At 38.1% G+C, this 27,461-nt stretch overlaps 1 protein-coding gene and 1 long non-coding RNA gene across 6 annotated transcripts; one reads left to right on the forward strand and one right to left on the reverse strand.

The window, feature by feature from the left end:
* Window positions 1–6,117: 6,117 nt before the first annotated feature.
* On the reverse strand, window positions 6,118–18,280 carry PARP11 (poly(ADP-ribose) polymerase family member 11). Of its 5 annotated transcripts, XM_015871596.2 has the most exons (9): window positions 18,116–18,280; window positions 15,499–15,586; window positions 14,939–15,067; window positions 14,723–14,843; window positions 14,312–14,387; window positions 12,650–12,722; window positions 12,428–12,558; window positions 8,222–8,373; window positions 6,118–7,604 (listed from the first exon to the last, which is right to left on the reverse strand). In XM_015871596.2, the coding sequence occupies exons 2-9, from the start codon at window positions 15,523–15,525 to the stop codon at window positions 7,291–7,293; spliced, it is 1,023 nt and encodes a 340-aa protein (XP_015727082.1). In that variant the 5' UTR covers window positions 15,526–15,586; window positions 18,116–18,280; the 3' UTR covers window positions 6,118–7,290. The 5 variants fall into 5 exon arrangements, with proteins under 5 accessions (XP_015727082.1, XP_015727072.1, XP_015727099.1 ...); XM_015871586.1 differs by lacking the exon at window positions 15,499–15,586; XM_015871613.2 differs by lacking the exons at window positions 15,499–15,586; window positions 18,116–18,280 and adding an exon at window positions 17,888–18,077.
* Window positions 18,242–22,798, forward strand: LOC107318155. The gene is made up of 2 exons (XR_001557216.2): window positions 18,242–18,349; window positions 21,809–22,798. It is a non-coding gene; the product is annotated as an uncharacterized LOC107318155 (long non-coding RNA).
* The last annotated feature ends 4,663 nt before the right edge of the window (window positions 22,799–27,461 follow it).

Consider the following 27,461-nt stretch of genomic DNA (forward strand, 5'->3'; position numbering starts at 1 on the left):
ACGGGATCATCATGATTAATGAACTGAGACACTCGCTCTTCAACTTGATTCAGTCTGTTTGTTACTTCTGAGATGGCTGAAATGGAGACGTGAGTTGGAGGTAACTGCTGTTCAAAGTTTTGCAGTGTAAGAACCAATTAGAAAACTAGGGGTCTTCCATCTTGTTCCATGTTCCTTTGAAATGTTGCTGCTAAAGTAATGGCGTACCTTTCTGGTGCTGTTTTGGTGAGTTTCTGCCATATATCAGGTGTCGTCCTCACTCTCTCAGGATCATGTTCTTGGCGACGGTAGCTAGGATCAAAATTAGGGTTATACAACATTTCCACCACAGCTATTTCCCTCAAGTACTGGATGCCTTTTTCAATTGTATCCCACTTTTTCATCAGAGGCTTCAGATTGTCTTTGAAGGGAAGCTTTGCCCTCACAGCCACTAACATTCGCTCCCAGATGGTGGCAGCACCATCCATACATCTGTTCATCCCTCTGTCAATAGTTGGGTCTCTGGAAATGCCTCCTAGTTGACGAGCTTTGTTACCATCTAGAAACAAGCTACCGTCCCAGCTGTCCCAACAGCGAAGCAACCAGGTAACAAGAGATTCATTCTGGTGCCGTGTGAACTCCTTTCTTACGCCTTCGATTTCAGTCATCTTCAGGGATCAACAAAAAGTAATAGAGACTTCTTCCTCATTAATCTCTTCTTCATGCCTCTTAGCTTTTCCTTTTGCCTTTCTTGATGCTGATCCAGACCCATCACCTGGATCTTCTGCTGCATCCTCCTCTGCTTCTGTTTCCATTTCTTGCCTTCCACAGGGGCAACTGACATTGTTACTGGATCAGATTTGAGTTGGGGATTTCCCTTTTTGGCTAGAACCTCAGCTCGGAAATTCTCTCTTTTCGGAACAGTGTTATATAGAGCACGGTAAGCACAAGCCAAGCCCCAAATAAGTCATACCCCCTTAGATCTATCTAGGCTGCACCATCCCTGACTCAAATACTGGCTTAGTTTCTTGGGATCCCACAGGTGTTCAAGAGTGAAATCTCATTAACATTGTGGGCTCCCACACTTCTAAGATTTTTTCCTAGACCTCTCCATATTCCCTGCCAGTCAGCATTCTCTGGTTTTGGAGGAGTCTTTCACATAGAATGGAGAAGAGTACATTCAGGGAGATTGTTAACATGAACATGAGTATGAACACGAGTATGAACACTAACTCGGTTTTCAAAAACTGTGCGGCAATCTGATAAGGCAGCCTGGAAACCAGATTGAACGTCATGGTGGTCGTTAAATTGGCTATTCCATCTGGGATGCAAGTGCTTGTAAAATGAGCTATTCCATCTGGGATGTGTCAGAATTCAAATTATACCACATCACATATAAGTACTGGGCAGGTGTCTCCATCAGTGCCCTTATTTGGTTATATATGAACATGATTCCACAACAATAAAACAGGATGTTAATAATCAGCCAATACGATCATAATTGCTTTCAATCTCTTAAACAGAGCAGCTAGAATTGAGAGTGGATTCATAGCTGGTAGCCACTAAAAAGAGAAGGGAAAAACAAAAACAAAACAGAAGACACTCTGTAGAGCGTCCAGAGCTTGGCAGACTGCCCAGACTACAGTCTAATCTATAAAGGTCAAACAGCAATGCTTTTGCAGTCTCTGGCTTAAAGAAATCTCTTTTTGTTTTTTGTTCTTTCTTACAAACTTTTAACTAACTTTAAAATCTTATGCTTATACCCTCATTCTCCACCAAAAAACTGTCACGGAGTTATCAATATCAATTTATGTCTGTGATGGGGGCAGTAGGCCCATGGGCCCCAGGCCCCTGACAAATGGGAAAGGAAAAAAAGGGAAAGGGGTAGGGAGATGGGGGCTGGGCTCAAGGAAGCAAACAGAGAAGCAGCAAAGATCTAAGGAGGAAAATTTACTAACTACAGTATTGGAATACAAGATAACAACACAATATAATACAATATAATTGAAACTGAGGCTAATAAATCAAGTAAAATAAGAGAGAGAGAGAGGTTTCTGAAGACCGAGAAGCCTACTTTGTAATTGCAGGCGCCATGGTTTGAAAGCACACCCACACCCACTGCCAGGCAGTGAGAGAGCAAGCGAGCATCACTTCCATGACGTATTTGCCACTCTGACTGTGAGGTCCTCTGGGACGTATAGTTCTCCTTCTCTGCACTCCACATGATGTCATGGTGTGGAATACCAATAGCAAAAATTACAAAACCATGACAAAAAGTCACTGAAACAGGAGTCCTAAACACAGTGCAAAAAATTTACAAATTTGCAATAATATTGACATCTAAGAAACTGGAGATCTTCCAGTTTGACCTGCTCTCAAATTATCCCACTTGCCAAAGCAAAGGAAATCTATGTTTGACATCATGATAATATGAACTGCACTAAGATAAATTTGATTGTGCTATACTGCATTAAATATATATTTAAAATGATTTTTAAATGAGCTTTAATCTTGGGACAAACCTAGCTGTCATCTTACAATCTGTCGTTCAAAGCAAGGTTAGCTACAGCAGATTGTTTAGGGCCTTGTTCAATTGGATTTTGAAAATCTCCAAGGAAAATCTCTACAACATCACTGAACAACATGGTCTGGTGTTTGATGATTTTTACAGGGGTAAAACATACAAACAAACAAAATAGCTTCAGAGAGCTCTTTCTAGGAGTGGAGCTGAACAATTCCTCTTCAAGCCAGTCACAATCTCTTTTGCAAATTATTCTAATTTTTGTAGCTGTAAATGAAATCTTTAAGATGTGATAACACGTCTGCAAACTGCTTTACTGTTCTTAACATGACAACAATGTCAAATGCATAATAGCTCAAAGCAAACAAGGAAGAGAATATCATTTTATAGTATTCCGTGGAACTGATCAAAGTCTGAACAAGCTAACTTTATTTTCTTTGAATACTGCATCAGATAATTGTTTTCCCAATGTACACTCTCTCTTCATTGCAGTGCATATCGTTTTGTAATTTTGTAATTTTGCTATCAGTATTCCACATCATAACATCATGTAAAGTATGGATACTTCTATTGAATGTGCAGTCCACAGAAGAAGACTACATATCCCAGAGAACAACAAGGCCAGTGATAAGTCACGGGACCAGGACGCTATATAATCTTGTTCCCAGGCTGGAGTGTGCTTCTTCTCTCGAACTTCTCAGAGAGTGGTAAGCGTTCCAGCCGCGTCGCCTAGAGTTCACAGTAGGCCTCTCGGTTTTCAGGGACTCTCTCTCTCTCTCTCTGTTTCATTTGGTTTGTTAGCCTCAATTATATTATATTGTGTTATCTTGTATTTTGATATCATATTTAGTAAAATAAGTTTCTAAGTAATCTAAGTAACCCGTGACAATATTCTTTCTTGTTTATTCCACCACACAAAAAATAGTCTCCATACATTCAAGCAGTCTCTACAAAACTAAAAGATCCATTCAAAAGAAATTGCAAGCTATCAGTACACTTACTCAGTGCCTTTTTACCAGAGTAACAAAATTTGACCTCTCCAACTAAGAAATTATGCGGCACAATTATCTGTAAGGACATGTAGAAGCAGAGTGCCCACACCTTTAAAAATATCTGGTCAAGGACCTTTTCCAGTACAAAAGGGGGTAAGGTAATACGGTAGAGAGGAAGCCATAAGCAAACAAGCACATACAGGCACACCATCCTGGCTGACATGGTAAGGGAAGCAGCGATGAGAACAAACCTAATCAGTATGACTGATAAGGGCATATGTATGAATGTGAGAATGTTTATTCCAGTAAGGTTATCTGATCAAGGACCCTGCCAGTTGGAAAACAAAAGGAAAAACATGGAAATCAGATACAAAGTATACAGACACTGACCTAACAAAGCAAATGTGGAGACAATTACAAGAAACAAAACTTGCTAGTCATGCAAACTGATGGGCTATCAAGAAAATACAAGTGCCACTTACAGGAAGATTAGCCTGGACTTTGCCACTGGTAAATTGAAGGAACAAAGGCAACTTAAAAAGAAGAGAGGATAAAAGGAGCTGACATCATATGAAACAGCTGATCAGTATTCTAGTCAGACCTGGGCCTCATCATCACGGTCCCTCCCATATCATCATAGCTTCTTATTAAATCTTTCCTTAACTATTGCCCTGCATAATCTCACCTTCTATTCTGTGTGTATATTTGTGGCAAGGACTACGTGCCAGCTACTGGTAAGATCTGTATGTGTGCAAGTGACTTCAGCTACAGGTATCAGACTAGGGGAGTAGACACCCTGGCCTCTGGTAACAGCTACTGGACTGAGCAAGGGTCCTAGCATTAGTAGCTGAAGGGGCCATAGCTTGAGGATGTAAAAGGGCTAAACAGACTCAGAGTGTCAGCTACAGAGGTCCATATGAGTGGGCTGGGTGCTAGCTACTGGAGTCAGACTGGGAGTGTAGGCATCCCTAGCCTGTGGTGCCAGCTACTGGTGCATGCTGAAACCAGTTAAAGGAATGAGGGAGGTTTGAGTAACATTCTCAGGAACTAAGCTTGGAGAAAGGAAAACTTGCTCTGAAAACCCACAAGGATACCACTCCTGTGACCACACTATTTGCAATGCAGTATGGGTTTGTTTGTTGTTTTTTTTTTTTCTTTTTTTTTTTTTTTTCTTTTCTTTTTTTTTTCAAAAAACATTTGATCTCTAGTGTAGCTTGATGACATAAGCTTTTCTACTGTACAAATGACAGAAACTATGTAACTAAATTTATGAGCAATGTGAGCAGATTCTGTCTTTGTTAAACAACAGCAAAAGAAATGCAAACAAACAAAGCAACCAAAAAAACAAAAAACAACAGCAAAAAAACCCAAACAACCAGCAATGTATTTTGGCTGCTCAAAGATCAAGCCTCTGTATTGCCACACTAATCCAAAGTTGTGTCACTGGAGAGAAGAAAGAAAAGCAAGGGAGAAATACAAGCCTGTTACAAAGTATTTCACCTCAGTCCCCACTTTTTTTTCCCCTCTCTTTAAACAGTAGATAAAGTATATTGGAGTAGACCTAGTTTGGGGGAGCACACTATTTTGTACAGTACCTAATAATAATATCAGTTGCAGCAGTGATGCACAATACTGATCAAAAGAACTTTAAGTCTGACACATGCTCATTAGGTATAGGTAGCCAACTCAAAGCACATCAATAACTGATAAGTCTCCTTCCTGAAAATAATACCAATTACACAGATTGCATAAATTCCCTTTAACTTTCCTGTTAGGGTCTCATTTGCTGATATGTTTTAACAAGGATCAGTACTGTCTTCAAACCACTAGCTGTTCCGGCACTCAGCTTACCCTGGAATTAAGTCACTAATTCTAGCTAGTATCTCAAATCTAGCTTTGAAGTGAGTGCATAGCAAGGCACTGGGTATGTGGGGACAGTTTCTATACAACAATAAAGCTAAAATCTTTTGGTTTTGCAAATTTTCACTTAGATACAAAAGTTTGTAAAACTGTCACTATAAATGAACTAGAATGAATGTTGACACTCTCTCAGAATGCTCTGGATGAAATGTTTCAGCATAATCAAACACACAACTATTCTAAAAAGTAAAGCTGGAAGATGAAGTTTGATAGAATACAGAAATGAGATAAGCTTAAAAAAATACTAAGCCTATGTGAAAACATTTTGCAATAAGGCTAGTTTAATAAGAAAATTTTACCTCAATTAAGACACATGAGAAGAGCATGCTCTTTTGCAAAGGTTTTAAAAGAAAATGGAAAAAAAGTTTGACAACATGTAACAGTAATTAACAATAGCAGCTTTTGTTTTCCATAATCACACCAAATCCCTTTTCATTTATTTAACACTCCTTAGCCACCCCCCAAAAATATTTTCCTTTCTTCCTCTTTCAATGTTCCTTTCATTAAGCCCAACTATTTATTGTACTGGTTACCATTTACCTTTTTGGATTTTAATTGCACTTATAATCTCTGTCCCCTTGCCAGTGTGAGGAAGACATCTTTCCCAACAGATAGTTTAAGGATCAAGATTCATCAGCACAAAGATAATCACTGGGAATCAGAATACTACATTCAATAAGAGCTGAAACAACAATTGTGCAGTGATTTAGTACAGTAAAGATTTGATTTAATTTAGTAGTAAACAAGAGGACAGAATACAAACCATTGGAAAAGATACTTAAGATCAGTACAGCTGATATTTCGTGTCTATGAGATCCTTAAAGAACAAAACAAAGCAAAACAAATAAAATAAACTTTGTTTCCTAGTTCATAAAGATCAGTTTGGAATTCAGAAGAAATAAAAGAACAAATCAAAGTAACAACAGCATGAGTTTCTGCTAAGTTCTGCTAAGAAAACCTATCTAAACATATGTTATTAAAAGCTTTTTATTGAGGTGTTAGAAAACAAAAGGATGATATCTTTTGAAAATTTTCATTGTTGGTTGAACTCTGTATTATTCTTGGTGAAGTTAACCTACGTTGTCTTCAGTAACAGCAAGTAAACCAGCACTGAGTGCTTCTTAAAAAGTGATCAGACAAGATTACACAATCTGCATGCAAATATATGCATGCACATACATACTACAATGACATAGCAAAACTACAGAGCAAGAACTCAGAAAGATATATGGCAGTGATGACATCCCAGCACTGAGTTCAGTATTTATACACTGAACAGCTACCAACCACAAGAGCTTTAGGGTATCATTTTTGTCAAAAACAAACTTGAAATTGTAGTGAAAGAGTTTTGTAACCAAGCAAGGATATAAGTGAAGCTTACCTTCAAGCTAAATGTAGCAGCTTTGTTGATCATTAGGTTCTGTACATCTTGAAATGCGTACTACAAGATACACATACATAAACATAGCAGAAGTCATCCAGGTTTGGCTTTAATTCATACAGACAATCTTTATGAAAGGTTTATTTAATCACAGAGCTATAGTATTACAAGCATATCACTAGCACAAAAATGACTACTTGCAATATATTTTTAAGAACTGAGAACATAAATCTTGCCTTTGAACAAAAACTTACTAATGCACTCATTAAGCAATTTCAGACTTGTTACTCCCTTATGTAAACGGCATTAGCAAAGCTTGTTTACAAATTTTCAAAAGCAGATGGACAATCTCTCTTAAATGTTTAACAGCTTCATAAACATATGTTAGCTTTTCTTTCACCTCTGTTCTTTCAGAGTTCAGGTTTTCATGTTGCTGTTTTTGCAGAAGGAAAAGAAGTACCACAAAGACACAAATATGCAGTTCAGCTTCATTAAACTTAGCAAAATTCTATTAAGTACTCAGGATAGATTTGATTAGCATCAAAGATAACAAATATCTTTGGGTTCCAAGTATTATCCACACAGCTGTCAAACAAGTTTACAAAACTTCCATCTCTTGAAGGAGGCCTCATGTATTTTGAATCACCATTTATATAGTCGCCAGTTAATACACGAGCAAGAAACATGACTTTATCTGGTTTGTGCAGATGAGGCTGCAGATTCACGCCATGAATTTGGAAAGTATCTCCATGCTTCATATCCTCTTTGCAGAAACGACTGGAATATGATGCATCTCTTGCAAAGTAGGTTCCTTTCAAATAAAAAGCAAATTCTTATTATATTCTTATCATGATAGGTTGACTTGTAATGAACAGGTAAGTATCAGGATGATGAAAAAGACTGTTCTATCCAATGATTTTTTATGTCACAGCAGCTGTGAAATAGTGGGTCACCTCTGCTGGTGCCAATTTTTACGAGTGCAGCATGGAGCCTCTTGTTCATGGATGGTGACTAATGTTGAAAAATAGTATTTTGTAGCAGAGAATGTGCTCTATCAAACTTTGTTATTTTACTCTTTGGATCCGCTGTGGTTTCTATGGAAATAAATAGGAAGCAATACTTTCAGAGCAACCTACGGAACATGAGCAAGTATTTTGCGTGAATATTTTAGCAGGGAGACTTTCCTTGTGAACTACACTGCTTCACTGTTCACCCTTCATCCACCCCGCTCCCAAGTCCTACCCGTCAGTCATGCTGATTACACTATTTACCATATTTTTACTTTCTTAATTACACTTGACGTAAAAGCAGAGCGATATTAAACATCTCCTATAAAAACACAGGAGTATATCACAAAGAACATTCTATAAGGAACACAATGTCAAACAGTTTGGACTGCAAAACTGCCATAGGTGAAAAAGTACTTACCTTTCCCATACACGGCAGCATGCATTCCATTTATTCTCCAGTCAAAGTTATGAATACATATTGCTTCCACAAATTCATTACTGGTGCCATGAAATAACATCTGCTCGTTAATAGTTGTGACACCTCTTTTCTTCTTCAGTTGAGCTTTTTTCCTGCAGAGAACATACAATGCAGTACTATAGGCATTTGTACAAAACCAAATAAGTTCCCACTCTGAAAAGGCTGCAGAGAGGCAACAGACTTAAAACTTCATGAATTTCACTTTTGCAAGTGTCTATATGACTTAATATTTTAAAAGAGATCAGAATTCTTAAGACACACATTTAGAAATCATGTCTGGATGCTGCATACTATTTTCAGAAGTAATCTAAGGTTAGGAAAAAAAAGTCTTCTGAAATAATTTTATCAATTCTATTTATGTGATAGTTTAAGTACAGTCATTTTCTGCACATTTGCTCAGGAAAAAAAAACACCACATTCTTTTATTTTGTTGCTGTTTTTGTTATCTTTGACTGCATAAACCATGTGGCTAGAGGGATAACAGTCTTAATGGATTATAATTATCCCAGTAAAATAACAAAACCATTAAAAATAGAAATATCTAAATGTTTAGGCAAAATTATCAACATGACAGTGGTTTTCTGAATTTATGGGTCACATACTTTCTGGAAGAGCCAAGTCTTGTATTACACCATTAAGGAACTTTGGAAAGGAGAAGAAACAAACAAACAAACAAACAAACAAATAAAACAGATGAGCCTATATTACAGTCTTACGGGCAGAAAGCCATGGAACACGAACAAAACTGAGATATATCATACCTTTGTACTTGTCTATGTACCTGAATTTTAGGTTTATCAAATTAAGCAATCAGATTATAACTGTAGCGCAGACATGAACTGGGGAGGCATTCTCAGGGTCTACAGTTTACATACATCAACCTCCTATCAACCAAATCCAGAGAGAGAGGCAGCAAAGATTCATCACCATATTAAAGGCATTATATTGCAATTATTTATGATTCGTTAATAAACACATTTCAAAGGAACTGACATATTGCAGTACTTAGCTTTAAGATATGTTTAAATTGTCTTATTTTTAAGTTTTTATATTTTTATTTAGTGTGAAGTAACTAACTAAGAAGTGTCTTCACAATTTTTAAAAAATACATTCTTATTTTAAAACTGTTTTCCAAATCTGAAGAACATCAGTATGAAGTCAAAGGCATCTGGGAGCTTTCACTAATTATCTCATTTGTGGCATTTTACGTCAGAGGCAGAGAGGTCCCAGTCACTCAAGTTCCACTCTGTAAACATTTTGACAAAGTGAAGGAGTCAAGATTCCTCGTATCTTATGAAAAACTTCAGTGTGAAGCAATACTTCTGAGCTAAGGGCTACCAAAGATGAATGCTTGAATACTTTTCACTCAGTCATCCTCTACTGCTGGCTAGTGATCTCTAGCAAAGTAAAAAGGCAGCTTCAGCTTCTGATGAAATAGAACACATTTGTTCCAAGAAAAATATGAATAATCATTTGTCCAAAAATATTTTCTAACAGTCATTCACATCTCCAGCCAGTTGATTTCATAATTCAAAATCCAATAATACAGTAACTATTAAAACAGACCAGTATGTTTTGATGATATTACAAATAGCCATTTAAGCAATGCTCATATTTAAACACAGACCTTATCAGTGAAACAAAACACTTTCTCAAAAACACAAAAGTCATTAGCAAATCTCTGTCATAGTAGAATATCCGGAGTGTACTGGAAAAACTGGTTCTAGAGTGCAGAAATGCCACAGCAAAATTTTTTGGTTCATTTGAAGCAGAACTCAATTCTATCTCAATTCTATCTAGAGTTCATCCTCTAAAAATGATCTTCTTAATAATTTTCACCAGCAGAGAAAAACTAATCCAGTAAAACGAAATTCAGCCGATCCACCACCTAAGCAGGCTCTCATACTGTCAGCCCACTCAATAAAGGAGAAACCTAAAGCAAAACTAAATATCTAGTAACATGCTGCTTGTATACATGCCAGCGCATAGGTTGTTTCTATACGAGGGCAACAATCTCACTGACCAAACATCCTTTGCTACTTGTTCTGTTCCTGTGATCAATTATAAAGAAATCTGTAACGGACTGTGATCAATTATTATAATTTCCATTGCCATCGGACTAGCCACTTCCAGTACAATTCCAAACCAAGATGCATAAGCCTACATACGCTAGATTAAGATTCATCCTTTATTATTTTTGCAGTCCCTCATGGGACACCAGAAGAACTTTTAGTGAATTTCAAATGCTATAAAACCCGCTTTTCTGTAACATAATAATTTCTTCACACGAGTGTGTAAGCCCATACAGACCAAATAGCAGAACAGTAACATACAAAAATCTGTATTTTACCTCTCAAATGGACAGACAAGAAAAGCACTTAAATCTCAACTGCATACACATATTTTAGCAACCTTTATTATGCTACTTGTATTTTTGCCATAAAGGAAAAATGTTTTAAAACACAATTTTCTCCATATGCTTTTATAAAGATAAAACTACTAAAACGTATCTTGCTTCATAGTTCTATAGCAATACACCTGATGTGTAAAAACTTTTAATGTAATACTTCTCATGCATAAAATTCAAATTCCCATTCTCAGTTTTGGACTTTAAAAACGCCTTAGCGTATCACCCATACATTCCAAGTTCCTAAGCTATGGATTGCTCTCGCTGGTGGATTAGCCAGGTAAACTACTATGTTCTTCAAATTAAATCTGTTCCTTACGTAAGCAAACATGTTCTCTCCCCACCTCCCCTTCCCTGCCCCTATCATCTACGCTGCAGACACAGAGGACATTTAAAGTCTGCTTGCTATCTCTTTGTTCAAAAACTGATATATTGAGGTGGTATAAATACATCTACAGAAACTTATTTATAGAAAGGTAACAGTTAAACCACAAGGCCAAGCAAATAAGCCTTAATAATTAAAACTTGATACTAGGAATGAAGTAGAAATGAAACTCACTACCTCCAATTCTTCCAGGCCAACACGATATGAAGAGGAAAAGAACCTAGAAAATGCTTTTGTAGCATTTTGTAATTGGACACTTAACTCTGCTCTGTGTTTCATGAAGTTGAGAAATTAGACAAATCACAAATATTCTAGCGGTCACTAAAAATGACTTACTTTTTTTCTCCTTATGTTATTATGAGTAAGTATGGGTCTCTACCACATGGATATTCTGAACATCGATCATACTTGAACACAGTAAACTCAGACTTGGAGGACTTATAAAAAACCCACAAAACTGGTGCCATCCTTGTGAACACAGCCAAATGATATTGATAGTCTACCTGCTGCTGTTTTCACATATTCTTTGCTACTTGACCAATCAGTTATTGCTTAAATACTTTCTAGCCTTAATATCAGTCATGAAACTAAAAAAACTCAGCATCTCATTATTCTTGAAGAGAAGCTGACATTTTTACATAGATAGGAACACTTTGCCTTTTCACAACAAAAGAAAGGTTTAGTTCATATCAAACTATCTATAAAAATGCTAAAAGTGTCTTTGTAAATATTTTCCAAGAAATTAAAGTTACTGAAAAAGAAGGAATACAGTGCTAAATGCAGCACAATAATAATTAATAGGTCTTTCCTTTAAATCTTGGAATGATTAGTTTTAATACGGCTACAAAGTCAGAGCTAGATTCCCTATGCTAAAGTTATGATTAATTTCAGCACCACCCTAGAAGCTTTGAAGTTAAGGCACGAAGGGAGTGCTAACCTACAGAAGTAAATGGCTCAACCACTCTTAGTTTTTTGTGTCTTTCTTTTTCCTTTACAACTGTATGCTTCATGCTTGTGATATTAAGACATTACACACCAATTTATAAGCAACTTCTTGCATTACAATATTTTGAAATGATAAATTTCAACATCTGTGCCACATATATATGTAATACTAGTATAACTGCATTATCGTTCTGCACTTGTAGAAGTTAGTCTTCAAAGTTCTGTTTTCAGGACTGTCAGAAATTGAGAAATAAGCAAATAAAGAATAATAAAAGTAACATATTTTAGTTGTATAATAATTAAAGTAACACATTTTTACTATATAAAAATATAATTAATTAAACATTTTCTTACTGAATGCCTTGCTCTGTTACAATCCTAAGACTGCTGGTTTTAAAAATAATCTCACCTGCAAAAAAATTCCCACAAGTCTAGATTTTGTATTCTCTTTATTCTTTTTATTCGGTGGCTATCCATTGTTTTTCCAAAGAGACTAGAAACTTCATTGTATTCATTTGTTTTCTTTTGCAAAGGAATAAGCTGGGGGAAAAAGAAAAAAAAAAAGTTAGCACAATTACAACATGATGTACTATTTCATTATGTGTTTTCCGACTTACATACCAGCTCTTACCTGATATGGCTCCTCGGGATTTACATTCTCCCAGTGTGAAGGTATAGGGATGGACTCATTTTCACAGATGAAACTTGAAACAAAAAAATGGCAAGAGCATATCACAACAAGGTCAGAAAGCTTTCTCCTATGAACTCTTTCTCCAAACAAGAGTATGCCAAAAATAAAAATAAAATTCAAAAAAATCCCAACCATTTAACAGAAAACAACTTGGTGTTTAATTCTAAAAGAGGCTTCTTATCAGCTGGTAAGGTCTAAGGGAAAGATCTTACTCTGTATTCAAATTATGGCTTAGTTTACTACAAACAAACAATGGTAACAATGTTATTACATCGTCTGTCCAACAAAAGATACAAAGTTCAATTGAAAGGAATAGTCAGATGTAGCTGACTGCACTAGGAGAGCAACTCTAATCTAGAAACATGAGAGTGCAGATATGCCCTGAACATTTCAATAGATCAAGAATTAAAATGAGTCTTAGACTCTGAAAACTGGGCCTTCGCTGGGCCAGTCATCTGAAGTCATGGTGTTAGATATACACATTTAAAAATTATAGTAGATTAAAAATAATAATAATTTTAAAAAAATAATTAAGTATGTACTTATTTACAGCAACTTTAGACCTGGAAACAGACACAAAATGAAGTAATCTCAAAGTAAAGAATAGTATCAGTATGTGAAAAAAAAGAGTATGTTGACTGAATTATCAGAAGTATTGAAGAGTTATTCTTCAATAAACATAAAAAACAGAAGTGCAAGATTATTGCATGTACGCTTCAGCAAACACCCAGTGAAAAACAGCTGACAAAGAAAGAAAGAAAGAAAGAAAGAAAGAAAGAAAGAAAGAAAGAAAGAAAGAAAGAAAGAAAGAAAGAAAGAAAGAAAGAAGGAAAGAAAGAAAGNGAAAGAAAGAAAGAAAGAAAGAAAGAAAGAAAGAAAGAAAGAAAGAAAGAAAGAAAGAAAGAAAGAAAGAAGGAAAGAAAGAAAGAAAGAAATTATAATTCAGAACTGAAATTCTGTTTAAGAAATATTTGGAAAAAGTAACCCACATTAGAGATGGTCAATTTTATCTGTAGTACTACCACTAAGTATACTAGTTTTTATTGACTGCCAGAGCATTACATCATTAGTGTTCCTTCTAAGTAATTTAGGAAGTCACTGTTATACTAGAACAAACTACTCCATTTCTTTCTGCTGCTGTTCCTCCAATTCTCTAATCGGCAATTCTGATTGAACAGGTTATTTACTGCAAGGGAATTCAACAGCTGAAGTCAGGCACAAATTTAAGCAGCTTGCCAAAGGATACCAATATTCAGTATGCCCTGCCTCTCCCACTACAAGACCCAAATTTTCACAGAATCACAGAATTATCAAGGTTGGAAAAGATCATCCAGTTCAACCATCACAAATACTTCCCAGCTAAATCATATCCCTCAATATTTTCTCAATAAACAAACAAACAAACAATAAATAAATAAATCCTTTTGTTATTCTCCCTCTAAAATTTATTCCTTCATTACTTGACTAGATTTCTCATATTTTCAAATCATTTGACAAAGAAACTAAATAAATATAGACAGTCCATATAAAACATATGTTTGTTCCATTTTAAAATCAAAATCAGGTTTAAGATCAAAATCAGGCTTCATTTTATTTCCTTACCTGAAAGCGCTGATAGAAAAGGGAGCTCGCTTTATTGGACGTTGTTTAAGGGTAGTTAGGTTGGTTTGCTTCATATCTGAGCATAAAACAAGAGTTACGATAAATGCTTCTGGAATTCATCTATAGCATATGGTTTTTTTTTTTGGTTTGGTTTGGGTTTTTTTGGGTTTTTTTGTTGTTGTTGTTGCTTTTTTTTTCCCCAAACAACATTATTACATCAAAAGGTGCTTGAAAGGAATTCCTATTTCAACAATTAATAAACCAACATCTGAGATAAAAAACTCAGAATACTGGCCTCACTATTAGGAGTTATTTATAAGAGTTGACAAGAATTGAGAACACTACACAAAGCAAATGAACTGGTGTACCTGACATCTCTGTTATTTAAGTTAATCCTATGAATATACATACCTGAAAAGTCTAGTGTGTAGTTAAATTTTGCAGTAGTAAAAGAAACAGAACCATATGGGTTTGTTCTGAAGCTCCTTTCAATATCTTCACTGCTAACTGAGCAATGACTATTTGAATCAGTCTTCAAAATAAATGAAAAAGTACATTTAGACATTTTCATCAATAGGTTGTTTGACATACAGAGGTCGAAAGTAATGTAACTTTGTTTGTAGTTACCTGAAACATATGCCATTTACCACACTCAGCCAAATAAAACCAGCCCCACTGAGTATCTGAGGTATCCATCTCTTCAACTGAACTTTCCATCTTTGGAAAGAGTTCTTCAGGTGTTCTTTGAAACATTTCCTGAAATATTTGCACGCATATCAAGTTTTTTGTGATACTCTTTGCAAAAGTACATTATTTGAGAAATTCATTAAAGGAAAAAAAAAAAAAGAAAAGAATAATAATAAAGAAGTGAATTGCAACTCTTAAATAAAAAAACATGGTTAGGTTACTTTCTGTTTTACAGAGGAAATTTCTCTGTACTCTACTTATTCGCTATTATCCTTCATGCTAGTTAAACATTTTTAAAGCTAACTCTTTCTCATATTTCCATAAGCATGCCCAGCCAGGAGGAATCTATATGCTATAACATATCAATGAAAGTTTCTTATACTGATAAACCTACGAACAAGCTATTCTTATAACGAAACACAGTCAAATGCACTACATAGGAATAAGGTGCTGGAGTTGCATTATAGCTTGACAAAAGCATCTACTAGATAGATACTCACCATGCATAAACTGATCGTACCAGACATTAGGAGATGTTATAAATAAAAATAAAAGTCCACAGTGCACTGCTTCTCAACACTGCATTAACTTAAAAATGATACAACAAAATTACTTAGCACTCTGTTCTGGTACAATGGATCACACAGAAAAAAAACAGGCTTTCAAACACTATTACCACCATATTTAGGGGGAAAAAATAACATTTGAAAAGTTACAACACAGGTCTATAAAAGTATAGCAAAATTGAGTAGGGAATAACTGATGACATTTTCTCTCTATGTGAAAAGACACTCATCAGTGTTTGCATGTGTTAAGTTCACAACAATCTAAAGAGAAACTTCATAATAGATGGCAAACTGTGATATTGCTTTCTACATCATGCTGTGGATACTGCAAGTTTATGCAAGTTTAAGAAGTGGCTAAACAAGTTCATGCCTCCCAACAGCTATGCCAGTATACCATTTGAATTATCTTAGCCAGTTCCCTTCCCTCATTCAACAATAAAATCCTGAAAACCCTGAAAGTATTTGACTCTAATTACATATACAGCTTAACATACCAGCTCTAACCTTTAACACCCCCCCCCCCCCCCCACCAAACATCAAAATATGAAGCACTGGGTGAACTTTCAGAGGAAGTATGACCTCCTCCCAGAAAGTACTAGAAATTCATCCAGACAAACTGCTTAACCATGACTGCACTCTTCCCATCAGTTTCCTCAACTTAACTTTTTCTTTCAAGTAGTAGAACAATGTGTTCTAGTATAAATAATCCAAATCAAGTACAGTTAATATCCTGAATGCTTTAGATCCTTCATGAACACTTCAACCCAGAAAAAGGTAAATAGCAACCTGAAGAATGCATACACTAGAAACTAGACATAGGCACCAACTGGCCAGTGCCACTGGGGCAGGAGTTCAGAGCAGAAAAATGCTAGCAACACCCTCTGCCTTATTTGCTCTCTGTGTTTGTTCTACAAACAATCCTAGAAACCTCTTCATGGAAGCAGCTAAAGTCTGCATCTAAAATGTGGAATGACTGTTTATCACCATAAGCGCCATAAGAGTAAGAAAACCACTCTCTGTTCCATTCTTCACAACAATACAAAGCCATAGAGCCTACATTCACTTAGTTTTAAAGCACAATTGGCCAAACATCTTCTGATGATCAACTTCCACCTTCAACTTGATTCTTCTGATTACATGAGTATTTGGCCCTGTTCTATTCTACAGGCTGATATGCTGTAGTCCACACACATTTTTACAGCTAAGAGGAATACAATCCAGGCTTTTTTGGTAATCTTAAGTTTCCTTATGTTTCTACTAAAATTGTCAGATTGCTGCAACATGCCAACATTAGTTCAGGGCCCTGAATCTGATAATTCACATCAGTACTGGCTTTCAAACAAGTTATGAACAGTGAAGACATATTCACCTGTGCCCCATCAAAACAGATTTATGCATATGGAAAGAACACAGCTTCCAGGATAAACTATTGATTAAAGACAGAAGTATTCCCACAGTTTTAAAAATTCAGACCATAGGCACTACCTTTAGACGGGAAGTACAGGGTAAACAAGTAGGTTCCAGATACTTCTAAGGAAGAATGACTCAAATACATAAACACAACAAAAGAGATGTTCTCAAAAGTGATGCAAATGTAAAACGCTTGAAGAAAATTACTCAGCTTACCGAGGAATTTAACCACTATATACACACCAATTATAAAGCAAATGTAGCTTTTTGTCCAAAACCTATGAACACATGCATAGTGAACAGAAATGTATCAACGGACTTTCTGGATGACAGGTTGTCAACTATCAAAGATGCAGCAGTGAGAATTTTATTAGCAATGCTATTTCTAAACATGTCGATTTCCATTAATATCACTTTCAAAAATGGTCCCATAAACATCTTAAAGGCAACACTACTAATTTTGACAACAAAATTCTCCTTCTAAATAGAGCTAATTTGTGTGCTGTGCTGTGACTAGTGTGGCTTTATTATTACTCCTAACCTCATATACCTATTAGCTCTTTTAAACTTGAATAAGCATGTTTTAAGGCACATCCAGATGGGCTGCTTTCTTGCAGCGTCCATTTAGCATATTACTGTTGAAGACTGCTTTACCTAAAAACATTATCCAAGGGTCTGATGTGAAAACATGCACCATGGCCGGTGGCCTCTTATGTATGGCCTCATGGTATGTGATCAGGTATGTGATCTTAAAAAAGAGTATAGGGCTGGGAAGTGGAAGTGAGAAGGAAGAACTGCATTAGAACAAGCACAGGGAACAATACGTGATAACCTCCAGATCTATATCACATTTCCCACAGTACAGAGGGGCAACGTTGTACGGGGGAAAGCGTTAATCCACACACGGCACCACTACCTCCCGATCTGTCTCTCATGCTCCTCCGAAAATGGAGAAGATGGCGGCCTATACCACCATCCCCTCTTCCCCGATGTTGCAACGCTGTCGCTCCCCACGCCTGCGGCGGGTATGATGGAGTGAGGCGGGGCCGGCCAGGAAACGGCAGCACGTAGCGAGGAGGCGGGTGAGGAGCATATGGAACGGAGCGGCCATTACCCCCGTCCCCCTCCCGCGCGCACTCACCGCATCTGCCGCCCACCCCGAGTTCGCTCCCCACATGTTGGCCGGAGAGTGGGGAGGAGTGTACGTGTTGGGGGAGGAGACGGGGGAGAAGGAAGCAGGCCAAGCGTAGCAGTGCAAGTCACGTCACTGCTTACACCCCGGACGCTTCCGTTACCGATAGCAGAAGAAAAGGGAGGGGCAACAGTTGTTACTGGCAACGCTACATCGGATCGTCACATAGAGAGGCGAGGCCTGGTATGCAAATTTCTAGCGGAGTGGGCGGGGTTGAAGTAGGATGTAAGGGAGCGTTTTGTGTTTGATTTTGTATCGTGCCACGAAGAGACAGCGCTCAGTGGCGCTCTGTGGAGCTGTGGCTTGGCGTGCTGGCTGTGTGGGCCGGTCTCCCTGGAGCAGCTGTGTGACATTTTGTCAGTTGTAGGTTCTTCGGCAGTCTTTTAACCACCCTCTGATGTGTTCTTTTAATTATTGGCTGTATTTGTGGATAAGAAGGGTCTTCCTCTCTGCAAAAGATTTTTCACAGCCCATAATTTTCCTTAAGAGCCTTTATATATATTCTTTGCACGTAGCCATCTGTGTCACCAGCAGGTAAGGCAGCTCTAAGAAGATTATCTAATGAAAATATGAATAAAAGCTGCAGCCTACCATGTTATCCATCAAGTTGATCTTCAGAGTATGAAAAATGAACACTCTGGGCAGCTTTACCTGTAATCAAGATCGAAAAGTGGCAGCAGCTCTAGGAAGGGCTTCTGGTAAGAGGACATAGTCATACACATGCCTTACCCGAGTCCTTCAAGGGAAACCTCTATGATGAGAGCTGCTGAGTGGAAGAGCTGTCACTGTCCAACCCATAGATGCAAGTTGCAGTCTTAGGAAACTGTGCTGGAAGCTAGCAGATAGGCCATTGTGTAATCCAAAATCTGGGAAGAAAACTCTCCAACTCCAATGTGGTGTTAGAAAGCAAATTTCCTTTATTCCTCGTGATGCGATAACATACCTGGCAACCTGAAAAGCAATTGCACCCTCTTAGAGTTCAGGTTCTACATTTGAACAGCTAATACATGCATATGCAGTACATCGGTGTACACATTTGTTCTTTTTAAAAACCTCATAAATACATGCTAATAGGGCATGCTCACTGGTATCTAGAGTAGTTGAGTGCCTACCTGCTTCTTCCCCCCTTTTCACCATCAGCTCAATCAATGAAGCCTTTGGCTCACTTGCATCTCCTTTTCCCTGCTTTGGAAGATTTCTAATGCTTATTAGGCCATAGTAAGCCACTTTTTTAAAAAACAGTGTAAACCAAGGAAAATGTCCTTGCACATTTTGAGGCAAAAGATAAAAGTATTCTATTGTGACTCCAGTACTTCTTGTGAGGCAAAATCATTGAGGCAGAAGATAAAAGTATTCTATTATGTCCCCAGTGTAAAATTATTGAGGAAAAACAAGACTCTTCACCCAGTAAAGCTGAAATGGACAGTTTTACAACTGTAGCTTGTGGATTCCTTTTGCTAAACTAATAAATTGGTTCTTAAACTAATGTGCTAATTGCTATTGCTAAAAAAATCCAACCTATATCAATTGTAGTAAAATTGTGCAAGTCCTGTGAAGTATGTCCTGCTGTGAAGGATTTTCATTGGGCAACTGTTGTGGATTAACCTCAGCAGTCAGTAAAGAACCACACAGCTTCTTGCTCAGTTCTCTGCAGTATGGAAGAGAAAAGGAAGGGTAGAAGCGTGAGAACTTGCAGGTTGAGATAAAATGTCTAAAATGTATGAAAGACAGTTTGACGGGTAAAGCAAAAGCTGTGTTCACAAGCAAAGCAAGATGAGGAATTCATTTACTAGTTTTCACTAGCAGGCAGATGTTCAGCTGTTTCCAGTACAGCAGAGCATGCCATGCATATCAGTTTCTTGGGAAAATAACGTTATCATCTTACATCTCCCTGCAGTCCCATTTCTTATCTTTTCATCTAGTTTTAACTGCTGCTTTAACATGATGTTTTACAGTATGTAAATCTTCCTTGTCAGTTTAGATCACCTACACTGGCTGTTTCCACTCATATCTTCTTTTGCACCCCCAGCTGGATGGATTGTGAAAGAAACAGAAAAGGCCTTGGTACTGTGTAAGCTCTGTTAAGAGGCACCTGAAACATTAACGTATTATGACCACTTTTCTGATCACAGATCTAAAGCACAGCATCATACAAACTTTGATAAATATTAACTCTATCTCAGTCAAAACTGGTACAAAGAAAAGCCAAATTAGAAAAAGGGTGGATTTAAAATCATAAAATCATAGAATCATTAAGGTTGGAAAGGACCTCTGAGATCATTTAGTCCAACTGTCCACCTACCATCAATATTTCCCACTAATCCATATCCCTCAATACCAGTTCTACATGTTTCTTAGACACCTGCAGTGACAGTGACTCCACCACCTCTGTGGGCAGCCCATTCCAGTGCCTGACTGTTCGTTCTGAAAATAATTTTTCCTAATGACAAGTTTCTTATATTCTAAAGGAATTTCAGGCAGGATAAATGTCAAGATTCTGGCTGACCTCACCTCTGAGATTAAAAAAATGTTATCTTTTCTGAGTTTGAACAGCATCTGATGAATTGCTGAGAGTATTTCACTGCCATGAATGTGAGGTTTCAAGAATGAAGCAATTTTCCAGAAGTAGGGACATCTTTTTAAAAAAAAAACAAAACATGACTGTGAGGATGTAGCCTTTCTGTGCTTTTACAAACAGTATAGAAATAAGAGAGGATTATCACTTTACCTGTTGCAAAATACACTTATTTTTTCTTTTTTTTTTTTTTTCTTTTTTCTTCTTTTTCTTTTTTTGAAAAGGTGCTGACAATGCTTTGCATGTAAAATATAAACCTTTTCTAGGTATACAGACAGACCTTTTCTAGGTTGAGAATCACGTACCATTAAACATAGCATATCATAATGACATCAAGGTCTGAGAAAAACAGCTGAAATACAATGAGATGAAGTCAGAGAATCAGATAATGTCAAGAGCAGAAGGCTGCCAACACCAGTGTAGTTTCTCAAGTGTGATCCAAGTGCCTGAATGGGACTGCTCCCTGGACACTGTTTTAATGACTAAACTTTGCTCTTCACACTTCTTTGCCTGTGTTTATAGTGTAGTTTTTCTGTGCTCTAGTGTACATACCATGTCTGCACTGAACTCTTTCAATCTGAGATTTCAATAGAAAGGTTAATTCTACACATAGAGAAAAAGAGGCTTTCCAGCAGCTTGGTGCACTCCTTTCCTGCAATACCCTAAGAAAAGGATGCAGGGATTACTACCAACCTTGATCAATGTCAGGAGAGGTCATTTCTGTTCAGCTCAACCCTAGTGAATGATGTTCATGTAGGGAATGGCTTCTTTGTGTAGGCTCTCTTATCTCTGCTCCCAGTTTTGGGCAAAGACTTCTCAGAAGAAAAAAAATCTTGTGTCTAATTACACTGTGCAGCAGAAGAAACTGTGGGTAGTTTCTTCTCTGCTTGGGGAATGAAGTTAGTGAGACTGAAGTGATTGCAGAAAAGCCTACTTTGCAAACTGTGTGATCAGGTTGTCTAGGAACTCTGAAGAGCACAGCCACCCATAAGAAGAAGCAAAATTAATTTCCATGTCTCTGCACTGTATATCCTCATGGTTCTCAGGAATATCTTTTCTACTTCCAGACCCAAAAGGTATCTCTGAAGGCCTTCATCAGGGAACATCTGAACAGAATGGACATATATTCATCCATGGGACTTGCCATCATGCAAATACAGATGAGACAGATGATGCAGTTGCAACAGTACTCAGTTTTCCTTGGAATGTCATAATGATCACAGCTTCCTAAGGACTAGAAAAGAGCAAATCTCAAGAAAAGCAAGAAAGAGGATCCAAGGAACAACAGACTAGTCTGCCTGGCATTGATTCTGGGAGAAGTGATGGAACAAATCCTTCTGGAAATTATTTTCAGTAATATGAAGGTAATTGGCAGTTGACTTCCAAAGAGATATCAAGTCTGACTAAATTCTCCAGTGGAACAATTTTCTTCCTAATGAGAGAAACTACCTGAACTGCTGAGCTCAAGTAATTGCTTCCAGTGGCATAAGGACCGTGCATATGATTAAGGGATTAGAGCATCTGACATGTAAAAAGAGTGAGAAATCTGAAATTATTTAGCCTCAAGAATAGAAGGTTTGTCAAAACCTAGCAGCTGATAGTGGGGGCAGAGCAAGGAATATAGAATCAAATTCTTGGTGGCATCTAGTGAAACGACAAGCAGCAATGGACACAAATGAAAATACAGGAAATTCCAATTAAACCTAAGAAAAACTTAATACTACCCTTACATTGTGTATGACCAATTGCAGACACAGTTAGTCTAGGGAGGCTGCAGTTTTCATCCTTTGAGCTATTCAAAATCTTTCTGGACAAGGCTTATGCTTTGAGAAGTGAAGTTGGGCTAGATAATTTCCAGAGACCTCTTACAACCTCAGTCATTCTGTGAAAGGTGTTCAATGCATCCTTGAAAATCTTGCCAAATTCTTCCCTTCCTTTTGTTGTTCCTGTCCGTTACATGAGTACTGAGGAGTTGGTGTTTCAGAACTGGAATGATCACATCCTGTAGCTCAGGTTCCTCTTTGGTATTTTCACACAATAAAAACAGCATAATCTCCCCTTTTCTCCAGCTCCTTTTGATGTAGCTGAGCCAAATCCTGGCTTTGTTGCCTATGTGGTTGGTTTTCTTATTTGCACTCAAGGGACCTCTGACTGCTACCAGTGTGATTCTTCTTCCCAGAGTCTCTGGCACTAATCTGTGCATGTAAAGCACATCTTCCCTCTTCTTTATGTACCTCTTCACTGTCCCCCCACTCAGCCCCATCTGGAGGTAGATATTGGTGCCAACATTGTTTATTAACTACCTGGGCAGTGGGATGGAGTACCCTACAGCAAGGGGAATGTGGTCCATACACTGAAGGGGAGGTCTACCATGTAGACAGCTCTCAACAGACTGAAGAAAAGACAGAACAGAATGAAGAAAACAGGAATTTTCTGAGTTTCAGTAAGAGAAAAATAAAGGAAATTCTGTAGCTGGGATGGAATAACCCCATCCTACAGTACAGATCGGGGGCCAATCTGAAAGAAAGCATCTTTACAGAAGATGACATCAGTAAATCTTATTGATGAGTATTAGCAAAAGGGTAGACAATGCGACAAGGGAGATAATTTATTATCCTCTATTTCTATTTTCCATTTTCAGTGTTCTACTGGAACTTTAGTACTTGTTCCCAATTTTGGGCTTCCCAGCAGCAGAAGATACTAACACCGGTGTGAATCCAATGGCATACCATTAAGATAATTTGGGGGCTGCAAAACTGTCACAGTTATCTCACACATATCAGGAAAAAATGAGAGAGCTGAATTTATTCTTAGGAAGAAAAGGGAAACCTCACTTGCAGTCTTAATTTAACTAAGTAGAAAGTGTGGATAAAACAGAGGTGGGCTTTTCTCACATGTAAAGAGTGAAAGGACGGACTAAGTTAGATAATGGAAAATTCCTGTTAGCTATTAGGATATTTCTTTTAATTATTAGTAATAGTAATAGTCTCGTGCGGGTTGGAAGGGACCTTAGAGATCTTCAAGTCCAACTCCTGGGATTTGAGCCTCTGTGCTGCAGAGCAGCACTTCTCCCACTTGCACCACAGGGGGATTCGAACCCCGGGCCCTGGTGTTTGGTGTTGCAAGGCGGCATTCCTACCACTTGCGCCACCGGGGCACACATCATTAATGTAGTTAAAGGCTAGGACAGGTTCCTCAGAGCAGCTGTAGGTTCTTCATTGATGGTGTTATTCCTAGCCTGACTGGCTAAGGCCCTAAGTAGCTTGGTGTAACTTGAAAACTAACAGTTTTCTAGTGAGAACAAAACATTGCTCCAATGTCTATAAATGTAATGAGCTAGAACACCTCTGTTTTGCAACCTGGCAAAGTGATGTCCTTCCAGTATTGCAGAGACATCCCTGAGCCATCTGGTGAATGCCTAGACCTTCAAGGAGTGAAGATTTAGGCTTCAGCAATGTGTCAACAGCAAGACAGTCTTACAGAAAGGATGCAATTGACATGGCTGGAATCAGGAGTTTACATGGCTGTATTGCACTGACAAGAATGAAATACTGTCCTCTTGCTACCATTCTTGATTTCCTGCCTGTCAGCCTTCCTGGATCTGAAGATGAGCCTTCAACTTGTAAAACTGCAGAACCACAAGCATATGTCCCAGCATGCTCACTCTATGTACAAACAAAAGTGTGTTCTCTGTAAACTCATAAGAATTTTTGCTGTGTAGATACTACTGTGGCTCTCCTGTCTTTGCACTGCAGTACTCTGAAAGGAAGAAAAGTGCTGGGTCCCAGCAGAAACTCTAGCCCTACATGAGATTTGGAAAATGGAGACACAAAGACTCCTTCTGCAGGTCCAAGCACAGAACATAACAAATCCTGTTCAGTTTCCAGGCAGAGACTAAACACAAAGAAGACTGGAAGTCTCTGTCTCAGGTTCACCAAAGGCTCCTTCTGCCCTCCTCTCAGCTGCAGCCTCAACCAACCCACCCAGGTCTCTGTCACACTAAGAGCTCCTCTGCATACTACCAAAGCCTGTTTGAGGCTATGTGCTTGTTTCTATTCTGTCCTAAGCATACACTGCATTCAGAAGGTTCTTCTAAATCTATCTCCTACTTCCTTTGCCTTCCGATGGTATTCTCTTCTCCTAGGGTTCTTTAAACATCCCTGTTTTTTCTTGGTCTCTGTGAGTCTGCTCTCTGCTCTGCTTGCATTCTTTCAGTTTTGTGCTATGTTTTTTCACCTTGTCAAAGACATTCTATACTATGTCTCTTTGCAGCTATTTTTTTTTCTATCTTTCTGAGACTTGTCTCTGTTATCCTTCACATCTTCAGGCCTGCAGGCTTTATGCTATTTTCTTACCTTCTCTGAGACTTCACTGGTGTTCTTTCATGCTCTGTTCTAGATCCTTAGCCTCTGCAAGGCTTCTCTGTATTTTCTTGAACTCTTTCAACAACTTCACTGCTTTCCTTGCCTCTCCAGAGCTGCTATGGCTCCTTTTAAGGCTTTTAGTCTGTTCCTTTCCCTTTCTAAGCTGACTTTGAAGCACTTCCAGTCTTTCTACAGCTTCTTTTTTCTTCACCTTCCAGAAGTTCATCTGGGTTTTCTGGTTCTGTTTCAGACTGTCTTCAAGATTCTTGGCAGTTCAGCAGCTACTCTTCTTTCTCCTGGGAGAAAGCCTCCCTCATTTTTTCTTCCCTGCTCCTGGGCTATCCTCCATCCTTCTTTTATCCTCTGTCCTTTCTTAGAAGTTGCAGTGGTACTCTCTGTTGTCCTTCTGAACTTCCAGAATCTCTTCTGCTTTCTTGTCATCTCCAAGGTCTGTGGTGGTCCCCATGGTTCTTTTTTGCCTTTCTACTAGTATTATTTTACTGCCTCTTTGAGGCTACGCTGTATTCTCTGAATCTTTTACAGAGTATCTTTGATATTCCTATTAGGGTACTTTCAAGCTTTATGTCTTTTTTTGTTTTGTTTTCCTCTAAAAACCCTTGGGTACTCCAGAGCCCCTTTAAGTTCTGCGATGCTCTTGTATTATAACAGAGGCTCTTCTGTATTCTCTGGGTGGGTGATTTTTCTTGTTGATTCCTTTGGCCTCTCTAGCACTGCAACATTTTATTCCCTCTGGAGCTTACAGGCTTTTTTACTTTCCTTTAGACTGCTTCATTTTCTATGAACTTCTTTCAGACTCTGTTGCTTTGTTGGCTTCTGCTTGTTTTCATTGTTTTGTCTGGGCTTTGCAAGCACTTGGGAGACTATAATGTGATCTTTGTCTGTCTCAGTATTTCATCAATTATCCTAGTTTCTTTGAGACTTCTGGCTATCTTTCCAATATTTTCTCCTCTCTGAGGCTACTCTTTATTCTCTGGAACATGTACAAATCGTTTCCTATATTGCCAGGCTCTCAAAAACAATTTGCTGATCTTTGCAGATCTTTCAGACCTATTTCTCTTTTATTAGAATATTCTGTTGGAGAAAGATGAGATCAGGTGAGAGAGACAGACATGATCTTCTCAGAAATGCAACAGCTTGAAGACTTCAGCAGAGTCTGTTCCTAATAAAATGCTAAGTACAACCTCTGGGGAAGGCAAAGAGTGAAAGGTATTGACCTCTGGCATTGAGAGGAAGGGCCCACATACAGGTTTAAAACTACAGGGTTCACTACTCTCAAAAATGAGGATGAGCTAGTTATGCTTTCATGTGAAGCATCTGAGTGAATTCACTCTGTGATGCAAGATCTCCAGAAAGAAATGGCAAGTGACAGTAGTGTGCAACTCCCTTCTGCAGTCGACAGGCCAATCTGATAACCTGGCTTGTCATCTAGAGGAGACTGCTGTTTGTCTGGATCTGGGATGTTGTTGTGAGAGTACATATGTCCACCTTTATGATTCTTACTCCCTGCTATTTCTTCCATGAGGACACCAGTGATACTACCTGGAGCAACTCTGACTACAGCATGGGTGTCCAACCTTTTGGCATGCCTGGTCCAAAATGAGTGAAGAGGAATTGCCTTGGGATGCATACTGTCTCGCTCCAATTTACAGGAGGGAGGCAAGGTTATAAATAGGGGTTATTTTAAATTGTGTTATAAATAGGGGTATTTGTGTCAGCTGCTTTCCACTTGGGCATTTCCAAAGCAGTTCAGTTGCTGAGAGATATAAATAATAGTTTGGTAAGTTAACGTGTAGGATACCCCACCATAAGAGGGATAATCCCAGAAACATACACATCTCTTATCAAAACTTAGACATTTTCCAACAACCATGTTTTGTATGGAACTCCTGGACTTATGTGACACTGCAAAATATCAGTGCAAAGGTTTTATGATAGATTTCATTTTTGACCACATCTAACAGATATTAGATAGGTCCCTTGGCTCATTTCCCAATTTGTTAGGAATTTGGAAACAGCATGGAGGAGTTACATGCAAATCATAATCAGTTTGACAAAAAGGGGTAAAAGAAGGGATCAGAAGGAATGGTTATCACTGTGCAGAAAGTACCAGAAATCCAGAATGAGCTGAAAACACCCTGAGCCCAATTGTGGAGTTGAGCAGATCCAAGGACTGATATCAATCACAACCCACAACCACAACAAACCAAGACATAATACTATGACACCAGAACATGTGACACAGAGGTATATTCAGGATTCCGGCACGGTCACATCTTCGGTTTTTCTCTCACAGAACACATATGGGTAAAGGCAGCTCTCAGCCATTCTGTTCAGT

The sequence above is a fragment of the Coturnix japonica genome, chromosome 1, assembly GCF_001577835.2.
Source record: "Coturnix japonica isolate 7356 chromosome 1, Coturnix japonica 2.1, whole genome shotgun sequence".
In the NCBI taxonomy this organism is placed as follows: Eukaryota; Metazoa; Chordata; class Aves; order Galliformes; family Phasianidae; genus Coturnix; species Coturnix japonica.

What these genes read in the sequence shown, in the direction of transcription:
- PARP11 (XM_015871586.1), bottom strand. Translation starts at nt 18,151, where the DNA reads ATGTGGGGAGCGAACTCGGGGTGGGCGGCAGATGCG. An exon ending in CGGGGTGGGCGGCAGATGCG is followed by an intron (nt 15,068 to 18,115) that starts GTGAGTGCGCGC and finishes CAAATATTTCAG; the next exon opens with GAAATGTTTCAAAGAACACC. An exon ending in CTACACACTAGACTTTTCAG is followed by an intron (nt 14,388 to 14,722) that starts GTATGTATATTC and finishes TTTTATGCTCAG; the next exon opens with ATATGAAGCAAACCAACCTA.